Source organism: Phascolarctos cinereus, unplaced genomic scaffold (assembly GCF_003287225.1).
Source record: "Phascolarctos cinereus isolate Bilbo 61053 unplaced genomic scaffold, phaCin_HiC Scaffold_2;HRSCAF=192, whole genome shotgun sequence".
NCBI lineage: Eukaryota > Metazoa > Chordata > Mammalia > Diprotodontia > Phascolarctidae > Phascolarctos > Phascolarctos cinereus.
Window position 1 is genome coordinate 266,528,562 of NW_027555625.1, and position 18,864 is coordinate 266,547,425.

General features: G+C 44.2%; 2 protein-coding genes across 5 annotated transcripts in view; one reads left to right on the top strand and one right to left on the bottom strand.

Annotated features, from left to right (window-relative positions):
* USP20 (ubiquitin specific peptidase 20) overlaps nt 1-7,020 on the bottom strand; it is a 50,839-nt gene extending 43,819 nt beyond the window's left edge. For 2 of the 4 annotated variants that reach the window (XM_078150010.1, XM_020973489.2), the window contains exon 1: nt 6,914-7,014. The gene's annotated coding sequence lies outside the window, so the exon portion shown is untranslated. Of the gene's footprint in view, nt 1-6,913 lie in introns of all 4 variants that reach the window. The other 2 variants (XM_078150007.1, XM_078150009.1) reach the window with 2 other exon arrangements.
* A 62-nt stretch (nt 7,021-7,082) lies between these two features.
* CUNH9orf78 (chromosome unknown C9orf78 homolog) lies at nt 7,083-17,455 on the top strand. Its single transcript, XM_020973490.2, has 9 exons — nt 7,083-7,321; nt 8,384-8,443; nt 9,224-9,275; nt 9,656-9,726; nt 9,963-10,040; nt 10,316-10,513; nt 11,946-12,082; nt 12,295-12,393; nt 13,210-17,455. Exons 1-9 carry the CDS (start codon nt 7,242-7,244, stop codon nt 13,299-13,301), a joined length of 867 nt encoding a protein of 288 aa, XP_020829149.1. The 5' UTR covers nt 7,083-7,241; the 3' UTR covers nt 13,302-17,455.
* The last annotated feature ends 1,409 nt before the right edge of the window (nt 17,456-18,864 follow it).

The window sequence follows — 18,864 nt, forward strand, 5'->3', positions numbered from 1 at the left end:
GACATATCATATATACAATTCCACCACAGATCGTGCAAAGACCCCTATACTTAGGCAGAAATTAGAGCCAAATCCTCCAAGGCTTAACATCTAGACCTATGGAACCTAAAAAGAATTGGCTCTAAGTAGATGAAGAAAAGCAAGGCTGCAGTGAGCACTAATTAAGCTTGAGGTTAATTGCTTCCGAAGCCAAGTAAATAATCCTTTTTTAATAGGAATGGTGAGCAAACTCTAAAAATTCAGCACAAGGCAAGGACTGCCAATTATCAGTGGACAACCTTTCCCAAAGAACAAAATGACAACTTCTGCTTCACTAATCCTATCAAGCTTTTACCAGAACTTGTAATGTTTAGGGTTCCACATTTTTATCTTAAAAGTGGGAGCAGTATGAAACACTTTGAAAAAATGTCAAAGAAATGGAATGCTTGGTAGGGGATATGCACACAGTAGGTATTTGTTACAGAACCTGTTGAAAAGAAATTACAATCGTCAAAAAGCAGAGCTCCTACATCTTCCCTCTTCCTCCAGCAGCCACTGCTAAAACTTGAATTAAAGAGGACATCCTGCCTTTCACCAAATTTATCTATGCCATAAGTAATCAATCACCTTCCATATTCATAGAAAAACTACATTACCACTCTGCACAAAAATCCATTCTCTCTTGGCTATTCACATGCCACTTTCCCCCTCCAAGTTAAGACAGAAACAAAAAAAAAAACCTCTGTAAGACCTCATTGGGGGATGGGGGAAGGAGAAGGGAAAAGAAAGGGAGGGGGAGAGGGAGAGGGAGAGGGAGAGGGAGAGGGAGGGAGAGAGAGAGAGAGAGAGAGAGAGAGAGAGAGAGAGAGAGAGAGAGAGAGAGAGAGAGAGAGAGAGAGAGAGAGAGAGAGAGGATGCACACACACACACTGACTTACAAAGTTTCCCACTGAGCTTTCAGAGTGAAATAAGCCTGCCTTTGAAGGCTGCCAGGTTACACAATTAAGATTTCAAAAGAGAGGCTGCAGGTAAAGATAAATGATACTTTAGAAGAGATCAAATGCAACTGTCATACTTTACTCTCTGACAAAGGAGGGTCTGGAGGAGGCAGGCCCAAGAGCAAGCATCAGATTCCAACAGGGGAACTAGAGCCCAGGTAGCCTGTTGCCCAGGCTGCTTCACAGTGTTACTCATCATTTTCCTGAAGACCTTTTGCTGCATCATCCTTGTCCACAAAGGTGGTATGATGTGGCTGTGATGACAGCCTTTGTAATTCCAGAATTACCTCCCTCCTCATGAAAAAAAAAAGTAGTAAAGTGGGTGCAAGGAGGGTTACCTGACCAAGGGCCCACTCCATTGGTACTCACTGAAATGACACTAGCCACTGCAGAGAAAAAACTAAACAAGAAGCTTGAAGCAGCCCCTTGGGAAACATTTCTCATTCTAGGCAACTATCCTAACTAATTCTGCCTGGAGTCACCAGCTCCTTCGGCTTTCTTGCTTGGTTTTTGCATAAACTACACATTTCTTGACCACCTTCACCTCTCTACTTTCAGTCCTCATCATCTAGTTCTTTTACTCGAGTTACCAATGCATTCCATCTCCTTTCCAATACAACTCCAGGCTTCCTCCCTAAACCATTCCCTGCCCCACGACCCCCAACTGCCTTGTTTGACTCCCTTTTATTCCCTCGATTCTGTTTTCCAAATATCCTGATTCATACTAACCTTAATCACACCCCACCCCCAAACCTTCACATTTCCTCGGAGATTTTATTATTTCCTACCAAAACAGCTTCCCATTTACCAAACTTCTCCTTATGGGGTGGGAGAAAGGAGAGGAGAGAGGTCCCTGACCGGCCTCGATCCGTCCACAATCTCCACTACTTTAACCCTCTCCTGCTCCTCCCCAAATCTCACTCCCAGACCTCTCTAACCTGCCCTCACCTTCACTACCCTCCCACATTTTCCTTTTTCTCTCTCGGCCTTCTTCCATCCCCCTTTAATTCTCCTATGGTCCTACCACCTTCCCCACCTTAACTTGACCCTTGTACCCCAACTCTCCTCCCTTAATCGGAGGGTCTAGCTCCCCTCCCCCTATCGTTTCATCCCCCCTCCCCCTCAACTCTCCCCGCCCATTTCCAGTCAATTCCTCAAGCTTGGGTGAGCTAAGCCCTGGGGCCAGACCCCCAGTCCCCCCAACTGCAGAAGCGGGGCCCTGGCGGCTCACCGGCCCCCTTCTCGGATCCTCGCCCTCCTCGGGCTCCGCCTAGCGTCTCCCGGGCTCGGGCTGCGGCTCCGGCAACCCAGGGCCCGGGGTCTCCGCCCGCCTTCCTGCCGAGCCTGGGGGTCCGGGACTACGCCCGGGAGGCAAGGGGGAGTGGGAGCAGACCCGGGAGCAGAGGGGGAGGAGACGGGGAGGGCTTCCTCCCGAACCAGGACAGGTAGAGGGGAGGGCTGGGGGAAGGGGGGGTGCCGCGCCGGGCTGGTCCACAAACGGAGCACGGGCAGGGGGCGCCGGGGAAGTGCCTCCCACCCGGGGAGCAAACCCACGAGCAAGCGAGCCCGGGGCGTGGGCTGGAGAAGCCAAGCAGCTCCTAGGCCAAGGGCGGAGGCGGGGCCCGCAGGCATGCCAGCTCGGAGCCGGGAGGAGGGGACTTCTGGGGCTTACTTGGGCGGCCCTCTTCCCCAGTGCCCTGGTTACATCCCCTTGGAAAGGGGGACCGTGCTCAGCCTTTCTGAGGAGATGAGGGACTTCAGGAGCGGTACAAGGAATACATCTTCAGACCTGGCCAATGTGTGCATGTGTTTTGCACGCAGGCTTTACTTGTATAGGAGACGGTGCAGTGGATGGGTGGGATCATTGGAAAGTGACAGCGACTTTTTTTTTAAGGGCATCAGTAAAACCTTTGCCACCAAACACCTTTCCTGTCCTTTCTCCTATGGATGGCCATTTCCTTGAGAGCAAACCTGTGTCAGCTGTCAATAACCCCAGTGGCAGAGGACTTGCCCCTACTACCTCCCAGTCATTTGGGAGGCAAAGACATCCCCACCCAAAACAAACAGTCTATGCCCTTAAGGAACTTATATTCCATTAGGCGGTATACAGTCTTTCTGCAGGGAGAGGGGCGGGGTTGTTGTCGGGGCACAAACAACTAAGGTATAAGGATAAGCCTTAGAAATCCAGGGGGAACTGGGGCAGTAGCCACAAACGGAAAAGCAAGCAAGACTCCCTTCTCTGTCCTGGCTAAATTTTGCCTAACCTTCCAGACTTGGCTCTAGCCCCATCTTCTCTAAGCCTCCTTCAAGGATCAGCCCAGCCCCGTCCAGCCCAGTTTCCAGTGAAGGCTGGCTCCCGGTGGCACTTATTGGCTATATACTTTGCTGCACAATCAGCTATGACCTTATGACATCTTATATTGTTTTGAGCTGTTAAATATTTTTACTGTTACATTCAACATCAGTATTTATATTTTTACATATTCAATTCAGCAAACATTTATTAAGTATCTGTTGCTTCAAGGCACTGTCAAAGATGCTAGGAACACAAAGATACAAACAACAATCTAAGAAGGGCAGGAGATATTTTAATTTGCATTATTGTGAGGAAAGTGCTTCATAAAATTTTAAGCACTATGATAAACATCAGCTAATATTGTTGCTGTTATTTCTATTCCTTATATCCTATCCTAATATCCTATTAGATCCTTGGAGATAGAGACTAGGCCTTGTTCATCATCTTCAATGACTAGCACAGAGTTGGCACTCAATAAATACTAGTTAATTGAATGATTTAACTTGTAAGGATCTATACTCAACTAAATTGTAAGCTTCTTGAGGGCAGGGACCATAACTTGTACTTCTAAAACCTTACAGTACCTAACACTACTTACTGCACAAGAAACAGTGATTTGATAGGACAGGGTTTTCATACACTGCGCAGGACTGGATAGGGGTAGGGGAAATCAACAAAGCCTGGTAAAAAACAACATACACTCTAGGCATTTATAGGTAACTAGGTGGTGCAGTGCATAAAGCTGTAGACTGAAGTCAGGAAGACCTCAGTTCTATTTGGACCTCAAACACTTTCTAGCTGTGTGGCCCACGGCAAGTCACTTAACCTATCGGCCTCAAGTTTCCCAGGGTTGTTGTGAGGAGAAAATAAAAATGTATGTAAAGTACTTTGCAAACCTTAAAGAGCTATACAGATGCTAGTTTAATTATTATTACATACACTAGAACAGTGGTGTCAAACTCAAATAGAAACCAGGCCACTAAACCAAACATAAGGATCTTTGTAGGCCACATACTGACTTAGAAAACCACATATTAACATAATGTTTTATTGTATTTTTATATATTTTGTTAAATACTTTCCAATTACATTTTCACCTTGTTCTGAGTAGTGTTGGGGACTACACACACACACACACACACACACACACACACACACACACACACACGCTGCCTGTGTGTGGGGTGTTAAACAACTCTGCTCTGGGCAGTCTGAATTAAGTGACTTTCAAACATAGACTTAGATGTGTGGTCTTTGACAGCTGGAAAGGCCATGCTGACACATTATCTAGTCTAACCTGTTCATCCTGGGTAAACTGAGGGCTAGAGTAGGAAAGTGGCATGCCCAAAGTCACACTGAAAGTTAGTGGCAGAACCCAGGTCTGGTGCTTTTTCCATTGTACTACCAATAAAACTAGGAATTAAAACAAATGGTACCAATTTGCTGAACCACAAATACTAATTTCCTAACACAAATATTAATTTTACTGACCTTAAATCTAAACCAGAGGGGTTTTTTTAGGCGATTGGGGTTAAGTGACTTGCCCAGGGTCACACAGCTAGTAAGTGTCCAGTGTTTGGTCTGAGGCCACATTTGAACTCAGGTCCTCCTGACTTCAGGGCCGGTGCTCTATCCACTGCAACACCTAGCTGCCCCTATCCAAAGGTTTTTTTAAGCAACAGCTAGTAAACCAGTTCAAACCAGAACCAAATATCCCTCCTAAAACAAAGATCAAGATATTCTCAGAACTCAATCCAACAAACATTTATCAAATCTAAATTCATTGGAATAAAAGCTGACGTTAAAATAACACTTTATGGTCTACAAAATGCTTTATATCCATTGTTTACAGCCATAATCTTATTCAATCCTCATGAAAGCCCTGTGAGGTAAGTAATAGATATCAGTCCCATTTTACAGATGAGGAAACAGAAGCATCAAGTTAAAGTGATTTCTTTAAGATCACAAAGCAAACAAGTGGCAGAGTCAGAATTCAGACTCAGGTCTTCTAATTTGTAGTCCAGTGCTAATTAAACCAAAGCTGCCAATCTTTCATTCAGTTTTAGTACCAGCTTATAAGATAAGTTATCTGTCAATTCTTCCATCACAGGGCATACATAGCCAGTGTACAGGAGCCTAGGTCATGGCCAGAGTCTGAATTCAGAATCTGTGAAGGGGGTACTTAACTAAGCAATGACCAAAACAAAACAATGGTCTTGAGACAAGATACCCAGTCCTTGACACCTACTATTCAGTTGTATTTAAAGACACCCAGGTGGAACTATCTGGTACCATTTACCTTGCAGGCTTGGTGATATACTGTAATATGCTGTAGCCCAGGGCAGGTCAAGCTTTCCAGAAGAAAAAAAACACCCCATTTCCCAGGCACTGTCAGTTCAAAGGTACGACAAAAAAACCCACCCACCAACCAACCAAACAAACAAAAAACCAATCAGCATTGGTGTATACATTTATGAGCAACTGAAAAGGATACTAGGGATGACTGTGACTCCACTGAAACTGGGATAACTTGGTAGTGGCAGATCCAAACTACTAGAAGAAAGGACCTCTCCTTTGGTTTAAACAAAAAATAGTAAACAATTACTATGTACTCACATAAAACCTTCTGGAAACACACTTTTAAAAGATGAAGTTAATCCTCACAGAACTTGTGTAGAAGAGGTTTTACTCTCTTCTGTTTACCCATAAGGAAAGCAAGTTACAGAATTATTAAGGAACTTAGCCAAGGTCATTTGCAAGTAAATATTAAAATCAAGTACAGAACCTTCTCCTTCCAAAATCCAGTAGTCATTAGGCTACTATACTAATGTTAACTAAAAATACAGAAGGCTCCCTTCCAACTGGTTAGGGATGACAGAGGCCTGGAGTCTGATGCTTCCGGTAGTGGTGTTTAGTTTTAAAATAACAACAGGAGGGGAAAATGCAATTTTATTTCCTTTAAAAAATTCATCTCAGGGCTGTGGAATATTGCAAGAATGTTTCTCAAGTCCCCAAATATAATTTACTTTTAAAAGTATTATTTTAGGCTGTCTCATTCATGTAGGCCAACTCTCTACAGTCAGAATTAAATAATTACTGAAATGAACCAGAGACAATGGTACAAATTGGACATGCCTGGTTCCGAGCAGTAAGATCTCTGGGATTTTTTATTTGCCAAAATCTATCCCGTTGGAAAGCACCTTTGGGGACAAGGAGGAGAGGGAAAGGGGGGGTTGGAACACTGGGATAACTTAGACCACCGCTCAAGCTTTGGGATTGGGGAGGTAGGGAGGGGAAAGGAGGGGAGAGGAATGAGAGGGGAAGGGAGGGAAATGAAAAGGGGAAGGAAGGCAGGAGAGAGGAAAAAGAAAAGGAAGGAAGGGAATGCAAACAGAGGGGAAGGGAGGAGAATGAGAAGGGAGGGGAAGAAAGGGGAGGAGAGGGGAATGAAAAGGAAGGGAGGGAAATCCAATGAAATGGGAGGGGAGGGGAAGAAGACTTCGGGAGGCTGGGGGGGCGGTAAACGGAAGAGGTCCCCTTTCTTTCCGTCCCCCGCAGAAGATCGCAGCCTTGCTCCCCTCCCGCCCCCACGGCTCTGGAAGGATAACGGCCGGCCGTCGGCCCGCGCGCCCACACTCACCTCGGCGGGCCGGGCTCCCAAGTGGCCGCTAGCGCGTCTGCTCCCTCCCCATCCCCTCGGCCCGGGCGGCGGCGGCGGCGGCGGCGGCGCAGGAGAGGGGCGGGGCCGGCCGGGCGGGGCGGGCACCTGAGCGCGCGGCCCTATGGGGAGCGCCCCGAGCGGCCCTGGGAGCCGGAGGCGGGTCCGCCGCCGCCGAGGCCGCACGCAGCTCTGACCGCACTCGCCTGCGCCGGAACCAGCCCGGAGTAGCTGCGCAGGGCCGGGGCCGGGAAGCGGCGTCGGGGGGACCCCGCGGCAGTCCCTGGGGGAATCCCGGGCGCGGGGGACCATGCGGGCCGGCAAGACCTTCCGCAAGCGCCGCGCCTACTCGGAGTCGGAGTCGGACGAGCAGGACAGTGAGGAGGTCCGGTGAGTGGGCAGCGGGGTGAGGGGCGGCGGGACTGCCATGCAGAGAAACCTGACCCAATGAAACAGCTCCGGGAAATAGCCCAGCCCCAGGTCTGGGAGGGCGGGGGCCGCCTTCGTCCAAGGAGGCCGCAGCCCAGACGGAGAGCAGCCGACCTTGACCCTAACCCGGAGCCTGCGGGGTTGATCTCGTGCTGCCCGGTTTTTATCCGAGTTTTTCTCTCATCAGCCCCCTGGGTAGGCGAGCTCCCCAAAAGCGATGCGGGAGCTGAGGGGGTTCCTGATGCTCACCTCCAGCCCCCGCAGTAGAATGGGAGCTCCCTGAGGGCAGGCACTGGTTTTACCCTTCTTAGTAGCCCCACTTCTTAGCACAGTGCCCGGCTCTTACTGAATGATTAATATGTGCCTATTGTCTTGACTGATAACTGTCCGTTAAATGAATGATTATGCCTAAAGTGTATTACCTAAAGTATATTCTGTTCCTGTGACAACGATTCAACAGTTTAAACATCCTTTCAGCGGCATAGTATCATATCTGACATTTATGTAGCACCTTAAAGTTTCCAGAGTATATTACAGAAATCATCTCATGTTAGATAGGCAGTAGGTACATTATTCTCATTCTTGCATATCTAGATACGTATGTATGTTATGCTCTACTTCATAGGAGACAGAAGATTTATAAAACTTCCTGAGAGAAAACAGTATTAAATATAGGAAAGAAGGAAGGGGAATGGGGAAAATGAAAGGTGATAGGCACAAGAGGTGCTGAAACCTGATTTGTCATTTAAAAAAAATTAATTTCCTGACTGCCTTTTTAAGCTTCCCCTGTCCTCTCCTATGAAAACATATATACACATCGTATAGTCAAAAACTGCTATACTTGAGGACTGTTGTCCCCCAGCAGATAAGGAATTGATGACATTTTCTTAACCTGTAACTAGTTGGAAATACAGGTCTCCATGGGGACAGAGCCTCAGAGCTAGTGGATAGAGCTCTCAATAACCAGACCCCTTTTTATTTTGATTTTTGGACTGCTTAATAATTTCTCTGTGTTATATTCAGGTTGAAACTTGAGGAAACCAAAGAAGTTCAGAGCTTGAGGAGACGACCTAATGGGGTGAGGTAGGTCTAGCCACCTTGGATTAGGGACCACAGTCAGAAGAGAAGGAAAAAAAACATGTCCTGGATCCCATTTGTGTAATGCTGTAACAAATGCACAGCTACTTGAAATAGCCCATCTTCTGTGTAAAACTTTATACCAGGGCATTCCATCTGCTATCTGGCTTCCCCTGCTTTTGCCAGATGCTTATCAATAGTTTAGAATGAGTAGTAGACAGAGTAGAAAACAGAGATGCTTAGTGTTTATTTCGCTTCAGTTTTCTCTGCCAAGGAGAATGACCTTTGCACTGAAAATGATATGATTAGAAAAAAAAAAGGTTGTCTCTGATGAATTCAAGTCACCATGACCACATCGTTTACATCCTTGGGAACTGAAGGAGCTGGTAGAAGTCTTGAGCCACTGTCAATGATATTTGGAAAGATCATGGAGAATGGAAGCAGTACGGAGAGGACTGGATTTGGAATCACAAGATCTGGGTTCCAGTGCTGGCTCTGCTCACCTTTTTAACCTGAAGTGGGGGTGGGGGGAATGGAGTTTTGGACTAGATTACTTTCAAACTTGATCTAGCTCTAAGAACTAAGAACATACCTGTAAAGTTGAGAGTCAGCATCAGTTTTAGTCTGGTTGGGTTTTGTTTTTTTTTTTAAACATTGTCTTTCCTGACATGCCTTTTTGGCCCCCATTATTCACATGAGTTTTTCTTGTCAGCTTGGATAATGAATTTCTGAATTGACTGCTTTGTTTTCCTGTCTTTGAGTTGTACCCACCATTTTTTCCCTCAGTGCTGTAGCCCTCCTGGTTGGGGAGAAAGTACAGGAAGAGACAACTCTAGTGGTGAGTTTTGCTGACATCCCTGGTGAACGCCATATTTGGCTAGGAAGGCTGACCCTGAAAGATTAGCAAGTTTTAAAAGTGTGATTTATAGTTCAGTAAAGCACAGTTGTATGATGAATAGAACTGAAGTAGGTTGTCCTCCGGAAAAGTTATCTATCCTACATCAACCAACATTTATTGATACCTAATCTGAATATTCAGGATCCTGAGTGCTAGGGTCTAGCACCCAGTGCTGTTCCTAATATGTAGTAAGTGCTTAATAACTATTTGATAATTGAACTCTGGGTGATAAAAACATGAATAAGAAATGATCTTTGTCCCTCACAGAGTTTATAAGCCATATTTGCTTTTTCATTATCATCATTATTCTTATTTGGTAGGATGATCCCTTTAAGATCAAGACTGGTGGAATGGTGGACATGAAGAAACTTAAGGAGAGAAACAAGGACAGGTTGGTGGAAAACATTTTTAGAAACTGTTGAGAACATTTTCTTTTCCTGTGAATACACTCAATTTTGATTGCCCAAAGTATCGTGAAGATTCACTTGCATCCTCAGAGAGGTTGGGGGAAAAAAGCAGCTGTGAAAGAATTAACTCACAAAATGTTCTTTGATGTGGTGGTGTTTTTCTTTAATGGACTTTTTTTCCAAGGCTACATTAAAGATACCATACTCTTAATCCCTTTAGGATTAATGAAGAGGAGGACCTTAATTTAGGAACATCATTTTCAGCAGAAACCAACCGAAGGGATGAAGATGCTGACATGTAAGTGTTTTTGTTTCCTGGGGTATGAACAGATAATTCTTTCATTGTGGGTTCTAAATCCTATTCCTCAGCCGAACCAAGGGAAATTTTTGGAGCTTGTAGAAGTCTTCAGAATTCTTTTCCTTTCTCTATCTTCCACCCTTCCACCCCTTCCCACCTACTGTGCAGTTTCTGAAGTTCCCCTCAATGCACTTTCCTCTTCTGCTGGACCAGCCAAAGTGCTGTGGTGCAGAGCAGAGCTCAGATGCTACCTGCTGTCCCTTGATATATTCTAGGATGAAATACATTGAGACTGAGCTAAAGAAGAGGAAAGGAATTGTGGAAAATGAGGAGCAGAAGGTGAAGTTGAAGAATGCTGAAGACTGTCTCTATGAGCTCCCTGAGAGCATCCGCGTCTCCTCAGCTAAGAAAACAGAAGAGATGCTGTCCAACCAGATGCTGAGTGGCATCCCTGAGGTGGATTTAGGCATTGAGTAAGTTTCATCCTCTTACTTTATTCATTCAGTCAATAGAAATTCAATAGAAAAAATCCACTTATTGGAAATAATCATAATAGCTGGCATATATAGCTCTTTAACATTTAGAAAACATTTTACAAATATATTTCATTTGATCCTTACAACAACCCTTGGAGGTGGGTGCTATTTTTATTCTCATTTTTCAGGTGAGGGAACTGTGTAGACAGAGGTTAAATGACTTGCCTAGTGTCACACAGCTAATAAGTGTCTGAGACAGGATTTGAACTTATGACTCCTTGACTCCAAGTCTAGTTCTTTATACACTGTGCCACCTGACTGACTAGTTTACCTCAGGTAGAATTTAAGAGGAGTGCACAAAGGCAAAAATCAGAAGTAAACTTAATGTCCCTGGTTCAGCCTGTGCTTCTTCAAGAATAGCTGGTGTAACTGGGGAGGGCTGACAAGGACCCTGGACCAGTAGCCTGAACAGATTGTAGTTTGGAGAGCTGGTCGTCACTTGGAGAAATACTTCTCTTAACCCAGTCTTTGAAGTTATTTTCTTTCTCCCGATCTTTCCCTCCCATGAGAAGTAGTGTTGGTAAAGTGGCTAGAGAGCTGGCTTTGGAATTGATAGTCCTGCCCTTGGTCCATACTAGCTGTGCTACTCAGGGCAAGTTACTGAACCTCTCAGTGCCCTGGGTAATTCAGAGGCTAGAAGTGGTAGTGTAGATGCCAGTCTGCATTGGTAGAAGAAGTTTCCTGGGAAGTCCCCATGCCAGTGAAATCACAAGGCTAGTACAAAACACATACACACAGACACACACACTTTCATCCACAGTAATCTTAAGGAGGAAATGAAAAGGTAATTTTCTTCTTCTCCAGGAGGTGGGCTGTTGGGGCTGTTTACTGGTGCCACTCAGGTGGCCCAGCAGGTGGAGAGGCTTGAGGGAGGGCCCTTGTGGTTGAAAGTAAAAGTGCTTTTAACTACTACCTACTCCATCTATTCTGAACAAGCCCAGGGGAATGGTGTTCCAGGTTTCAGCAAGGCCTTGATCCTCGAGGCCTCTTGACTCCCCTCTCAGCAGTTAAATTGGCAATAATTAGTTTAGGTCCCCCCTTAATTACCCCTCTTCATTTTGGCTTAACACAACTGTTTTAAAAAGGGAGGAAATAATGCTAATCAATATCGTATAGATAGTAACAACTCAAGATAGTAACCAAAAATGATCTATGTGGGTAATTTCCTTTAAGATCTCCTCTGCATGTGGAGTTGGCCAAGATCTCAGTAAAGAACTCTACTCTTCTCCCACCAGTTTCTTTTCACTTCACATTCCTGTCTCTCACTGTGTACTTTGTGAGGGTGGAGGGAAGATGGCAGTCTTATAAGCCTCTTCCCTTTGAATTCCTCATATTTTAAGGTTAAGTGGTTTTCCTTTTTTCCCCACAGTGCAAAAATAAAAAATATCATATCGACAGAAGATGCCAAGGCACGTCTGCTGGCAGAACAACAGAACAAAAAGAAAGATAGTGAAACTTCTTTTGTTCCAACCAACATGGCCGTGAACTATGTGCAGCACAACCGATGTGAGTGTGTCTAAGGCATCCCAGTCTCCTCACCTTCTTCCCTTTTTTAGGGCACTATAGTGGCCAGGCCACATATTCTCCACCCTTTCTGTTACTTCTATTCGCACTGTAGTGGGCAGGAAAATACTGGAGTCCTTAACTTGTGAGTGTTCCACACATAGTAGGTCTTCCTCAGTGTTTGTTGAATTTGTTGTCAAACTGTTCCCTCTTAGTTTATCATGAAGAGCTCAACGCTCCAGTTCGGAGGCACAAAGAAGAGCCGAAAACCCGACCCCTCAGGGTGGGAGATACAGAGAAGCCAGAACCTGAGAGTAAGAGCAGATGTCTCTATACTTCTTACTGTTGGGTGGTGGGGAGAGTCCTAGGCAAATGGCAGGGACAGGAGAGAGAGGGGGGAGAAAAGGCATTTGTTAGTAACACATTTTTTTAAAGAAACTTTGTGTTCTGAGCATTTTATGTAAAGCTGGTTCTGTCATAACCCTTTCAAAGCTTGCAAATTTTTCCTGAATGTCTGGCAAATTGGTTAAGCCATGCTCTGAGTCAGTGCATGCAGTAGTAGATGTGGAGCCCTCTTGGTAGCTGTACCTGAACATACTCCCCGAGAAGGGCAGCTCGGGGACTCTGCTCTGGCTTCCTTCTTTCCCAAAGCCCAGCGCTACCAGGCTTTTCCTTTTATGCTAAATAGAAAAGTCATAGGCTTCTTTCTATTTTGGCCCCAAGAGAGTACTATTTAATCCACGTCTGCTTCTTTGTCCTGGTCTCCTCTAAAATCCTCTTGACATCTGTCACTGGGTGGGGTTGACCCTGGGGTTCCCATTGGTCAGGCCAGTGGAGTGACAGCTCAGGCCATTTATACCAAGCCCTTAGGTAGGCTCTGCATCTGTTGTCTGTGGGCCTACCTGGCTGTGTTCTAAGAGGCTTATGATCAGATTGGCTGCAAGAAGATGGATTTCTTATCTCATATGACTGTCCTCTCCAGGCCTCACTTTTCTTGGACAGCAGTAGAATCACAGGTCCCTGAAAGAATCTATCCCTGGTAGCTCCTGCTTGAGAATGCTGGTATTTGTTGCCTAAGATATCTAGTTTTAAGCTGTGGCTGACATCTTTTTTCTCTTTTTTTCTTTAAGGGTCTCCTCCAAATCGCAAGCGCCCCCCCAATGAAAAGGCAACCGATGACTATCATTATGAGAAGTTTAAGAAGATGAACAGACGCTATTGATAAAAGCTCAGTGGGTGTAGGTGGGGAGGGGATTTTTGCAGAGAATTTATTTTTTGCCAAGTACAAGATACAATGTAAAAATTTGTTTCTTTTGGATCTCTTTAGGCTGTGCTGTTGTCTTATAACCTATTTTTTGATTTTTTTTTTACAAATAGCTATATTTATGAGTGTGACCTTGTGAAAATTGACTGTAATTGTCTTTCATGTTACCTGCCAGATTTTGCTAAGCAGTGGATTGATATCCTCATTCAGCTGTGAGGTTTTCCATTTCTTGTGAGACTTGTCTTGTTACTGTTTCCAAATCTGCTTTGTAAATAGGTTGGTTTTCTTTTGATATTCGGGTAATGTGATAGTAGACTGCAGGAATTATGTGATCTTATTCTTTAAACTATTTTCTTATGTCCAGATGTTGATCCATAGCCTAGTTAGGAAGTCTTGTTTAAGAAGTATCATTTAGAAGACTGAGGTTTGCTACTTGCTGTGAGACCTTGAGCAAGTCCTTTCCCTTCCCTTGAGCTACACTTTCCTCGTCTATAAAATGGGGCGATTAATAACTACGTTACTTACCTCGCAAGGTTGTTGTGAAGATCGAGTGAGTATTTTGTAATCTTATGGTGCCTGTTTAAAAAAAGAAAGAAAGAAACAGCAAAGAAAAGCAGGATAGAACTAATGGAGGCAATAGTGGCTTTTCTGACTTTCCCAAATTCCTATTGGTTGTTCCATACAATTTATTTCTATATCAAGAAGTTGTAGCTGAGTGTTTTAATTGTTACATAAAATAATACATAATTCTTACATAGTAGTTAAAACCAGATACATCACTTCTATTTGGAGGAGATTTGCCTTCTGCCAAATCTGCAGTGGTTGGCATTTCAGGTGCCTAAGGAGCTAGGGTTCCGTATTCTCCAGCCCCAGGGCAAACCTGAGTGACTGAAATGAACTTTTCAGCTCCAGCTCAAAAGACATAAGAAACCTGTGTGTTTGATAAGGCATTGGCACATTTCACAAAATTATTTACCATGAAAAATATTGCCACTTGAGTGGTAGGTTTCCTTGAGGTTTACGCTCAAACTAGGCCTCATTCAGGAAGGAGGAGACAGTAATCATCTTGGGATAGGAGACTTGAAAACTCCTGAAATGCCTCCAAAAGTTTGTGCTACAGGCTGAAAATTTTGATTCAAGGAAAGTCAGGTCCAAAATGTTATATTCGAGGGCAGTTAAGAGAATCAGTGTAAAGTCCTCCACAAATGTGAGGGATTATTCACCTTGCCTTTTGAGATTAACACATAGTAAGCATCTAATGAATGCTTTTTCATTCATTCATTAAACTAATAATATACTTACACTACCTACCTCATGGGCTTGTAGGAGAAGTATTTTGGCTTTTTTTTGTAGTAAACTGCTATAGATTTGTGAGCTGTATTAGTAATTATAGGATTGTTGATATGAGCTCAAATGGATGTCATCTAATCCAGCCCCCTCATTTTACAGATGAGGAAACAGGTTTAGAAAGGTTCAGTGATTTGCCTTAGGTCACAGGTAATAAGTGGCAGTGCTGGAATTTGAACCCAGGTCTTCTTAGTACAAATGTAGTACTGCTCCTTTATTGACTTGGCCTTCTTGGTCCCTGTCAGGAGAGAACACTGAGTTGCTATAGAGATCAGCTCAGGCAGGGGCATGGGTTCCTAAAATTCCATGATCTGATAATACTGTGAGGGTTGGCATTTACTAAAGGCCTGCTGGGATGCTATGTGTAGCATGAGGTGACCCTGGCCCAATCTGTTATGCTGTGATGGCTTTGAGTATGGTCACAGTGATGAACTATTCTCCTAGGATCTGTCTAAGGATGGAAGAAATGAATAAAAAAGCACTTCTTAAGCACTTGCAAAGTGCCAAGCACTGGAAATATAAATACAACAAAGCAAAGACAGTCCCTGCCTTCCAGGAGCTAATATTCTAAAAGGGGAGATAACACACATAGAGGAGGCTGGCTAGGGAAAGTTGTTTTGGTCTGGGAAGTCTCAGGGGTGGTGGTGGGGGGAACAAGATCTAATTGACACGCCCTTTCCAGAAGCAATGGTAGTATTGATTTGGTTAGAGTTTCCAGAAAAAGAAATGGAAAGGATGGTGGTGAGTTAGGATTAGGGAAGCTGGCTGAGGTGATAGCATGAGAAAACATGAACTGTTGTAAACTGAAGTTAACAGAACCAGGAAAACTATGCATGATGCATCATATGATGTAAATGGAAATAACAGTGAAACAATGGAAACTGTCAAATTATGATGACCAACCTTGAACCCAAGGAAGAGATAGAAGAAGGTACCCCCTTTGCAGATGTGGAGGACTGTAGGTGAGGACACTGTATATATGTCAGATATTTTCAATGTGTTGCTTAGTTTTGGTGAATTCACCCCCTCTTTTACTGTTATATAGCCCTTATTCCAGTTCCCACTCCCCCACCCCTCTGAATACTGTTCCCCAGAGGGCAGGCTTTCCTCTGCCCCTCAGGGAAATAGGGATACCCCTGAGGGGAAATGTCTTTAATGTTATTGGCTCAAGCCCTTGTTCCAAGATGTTCCCTGGTTAGTATCTCCCCCATACCATTTATTGCCCGAGTGATGAGCGTCCCAATATTATTTAAGCAATTAGTATCAGTTAGCTTTTACCAAAGGATATTTGCTGAGAAGATATATTGGTCAGAAATAAAAACATCTTCTCCACCCTGGGTCAGTACCACCTCAGTCCCTGAGGAGAGTGGGCTCCAGCTTAAAGTCATTGCCAGGAAACATTAGTCCCAGCAAGTCTACTTTATGAATATGGCCTAGCTGCTGGAAGAGTTGCTTCTTTATGAGTCTACCCACCGTTGGACTAGGTCAGGCAGCTCTCTGGTCATAGCAGTGCTGATGCCTCCCCACGGCTGCTGCCTGTTGCTGATGATGATAGCAAGCTCTGGTATGGACTCCTGATCCCGGACCACTTGGGGCTCCCCTGATCTTTCAAAGCTTACAAGGTCACAGCCTAGTCCACTTCTAATACATCACCTAAAAGTAGGAAAGAATAAACAAATAGACCCCAAAAAGAAAGAAAAAGACATCACATATTCAGAGCCACATTTAGGATTGGGTTGTTTGCCCTGGTACTCCCTCTCCCACTTAGAGGCTAAGAGCAGGTATTGCCTTGCTCACCACAAGGAAAGAAAAACCAGTGTAAGCAGCTGATGTATTGTTGGCTCAGCAGCCAACCAAAAAGCCTTTTTTTTTTTCACTGAGTAGTACGTAGAAGGGCATAAAATGCCAGAATGTGCTAAGTAGTAGAGCAGTCCCCTCCATTCCTCCTTAGCTGACACTGAGAAGCAGGCTTACCAGACAGGCCATTGATCTCTGTCAGGAAGATAGCCCTGTTTGGACAGTGTCCTTTTATAATTATAAGGGAAGGTTCTATGGGAGGCAAAAAGAAACAAGGAACATTGGGAAATAGGTGATGTGAAAATGATATAAATAAAACTTTGTTTTAAAAAATAAAATATAAGCTTCTTGAGGATGACAGTTATATTGATTTTTGTATGTGTGAGTTCTAGCCCTGGCATTCGTAAGCCAGGCATTTCGTAAGTGGTAAACATGTCACGGTAGACTTACTATGCCTTAGAATAAAGCCACTCCCTTCCCCTTCCTCTCACCCCTACCCTATGTACTCCGCTGTCTAGGGACATCAGCTTCCTCGAACAAGACATTCCATCTCCTCAGTGGGCATTTTCTCTGGCTGTTCCCATGCCCGAAATGCTCTTTCCTCATCTCCACCTCCTGGCTTCAAGTCCTAGCTAAAGTGCCACCCACATGAAACCTTCCCCAGTCCCTCAGTTCTAAGTGCCTTCCCTCCACTGATTATCTACAATTCATCCTGCATATGTCTTGTTTGTACATAGTTGTTTATGTCTTGGCTCCACCTTTAGACTGTATGCTCCTTGAGGGCAGGAACTTTCCTTTGCCGTTCTTTGTATCCGTAGCACTTAGCACAGTGCCCTGCACATAAGAGGCACTTAATAAATGTTTATTGGCTGATGTCTGATTGATAAGTATGCCAGTCTACATTGGTAGAGAGAATTCTGTATACCAATAAAATTATAGTTCAAGTAAAAAAATGTTGTGTACACTTATCTGTGGAGAAGTGATTTCTATTTAACATGTTGAATGTCAGTGTAAGATCTTCAAGGGCAGATTTTCATTTTTATCTTTGTATTCCTAACACTTAACACATAGTAGGCAGTACAACTGAATCCAATTATGTGACCTATTTGGAGCCTGATCTGCCAGAGCACTGCCGAGTGATCTAGCTCCTGGTGCTTCCTTCCTGTGTGATCTCAAGTCACAACTTCCCCATCTGTAAAAGAAGGAGTTGAACACCTGATGGGCTCTTTATGATCTTATGATTTGCCAAATGACTAGTGGCCAACTGAGGCCCTCTCATTGCCTCATCAGGGAGAAGTGTTTTCCGGCAAACAGGGCTATGACAGCGCTCTTTGTAGAGAAGGTGGTTGTGGCAGTCTGTAGTCACCAGTGGGCAATACACACATCTAGTCTGTCTTTCTGGTCAAGAATCACAGAACCTCAGGCCTGTAAGGGATCTTAGAGCCCAACTTCCTCGTTTTAGAGACAGGGAAACCAAGCCCTGTTGAAGTTAAGGCAATATATAGTGAGGAAAGCCCTTAACTTTGAGTCAGTGAGTTCATTCCGGCAAAGACAGAGATGCTTCTCGAATCTAGAAGAACCGTCACCAAGGCTGCCCAAGGAGGACTTCAAGTTCAGTTCAAACTTGTATTGGTCATAATGGTAGTAGGAAAAAAAAACACATTTGAAAAAATGTCACTTAACTGGTGAAATTGAGAAGTATGTGGCCACCTTGGGTGTTGAGGTCCATCCCTTGGTTTTCCATGCTAACAGTCGTCTTCTTAAATTCAATGTTTAGGATATAGCTGGCCAAGAGAAATTTGGTAAGAATAGTTATTACATCGAAGCTCAGGGTGCCATTTTAATATTTCCTGTAACCTTGAGAGTTCCTTCAAAAAAGTGCCTAACTAGCATAGAAATCTGGTACAAGCATTGGAAAATATCCCTATCTGTTGTATGGCAACAAAGTGGATATTAAGGACAAAAAAAGTCAAGACAAAATCCATTATCTTCTACAGGAAGAAAAATCTCCAATATGAAAGCTTACTGGTTCTGGAGACCAAGTCCACCCTTATTGGCTTACCACCTGTGCAACCTTAGGCAAGTCACTTAACCTCCCTGGGCCTCAGTTTCCTCATCTGTAAAATGGAAAAAGTGGGCTGGATGGTTTCAGGCTTTCAGAACCTTGACACATCAAAATACCCTGGGAAGGTAGAGCTCCTTAAAGCGTGGTCCTTAGACCCCTGGGGGTCTCTGAGACCTTTCCAGGGGGTGCCTGAGATCAAAACTATTTTCCTAATAGTATATGATGTTACTTGCCTATTAAAATACTCCTCCCTTTTCCAACTACACATCTGTGTGAGGCCCTATTTTCTTCATATATTCAGCCAAAACTATC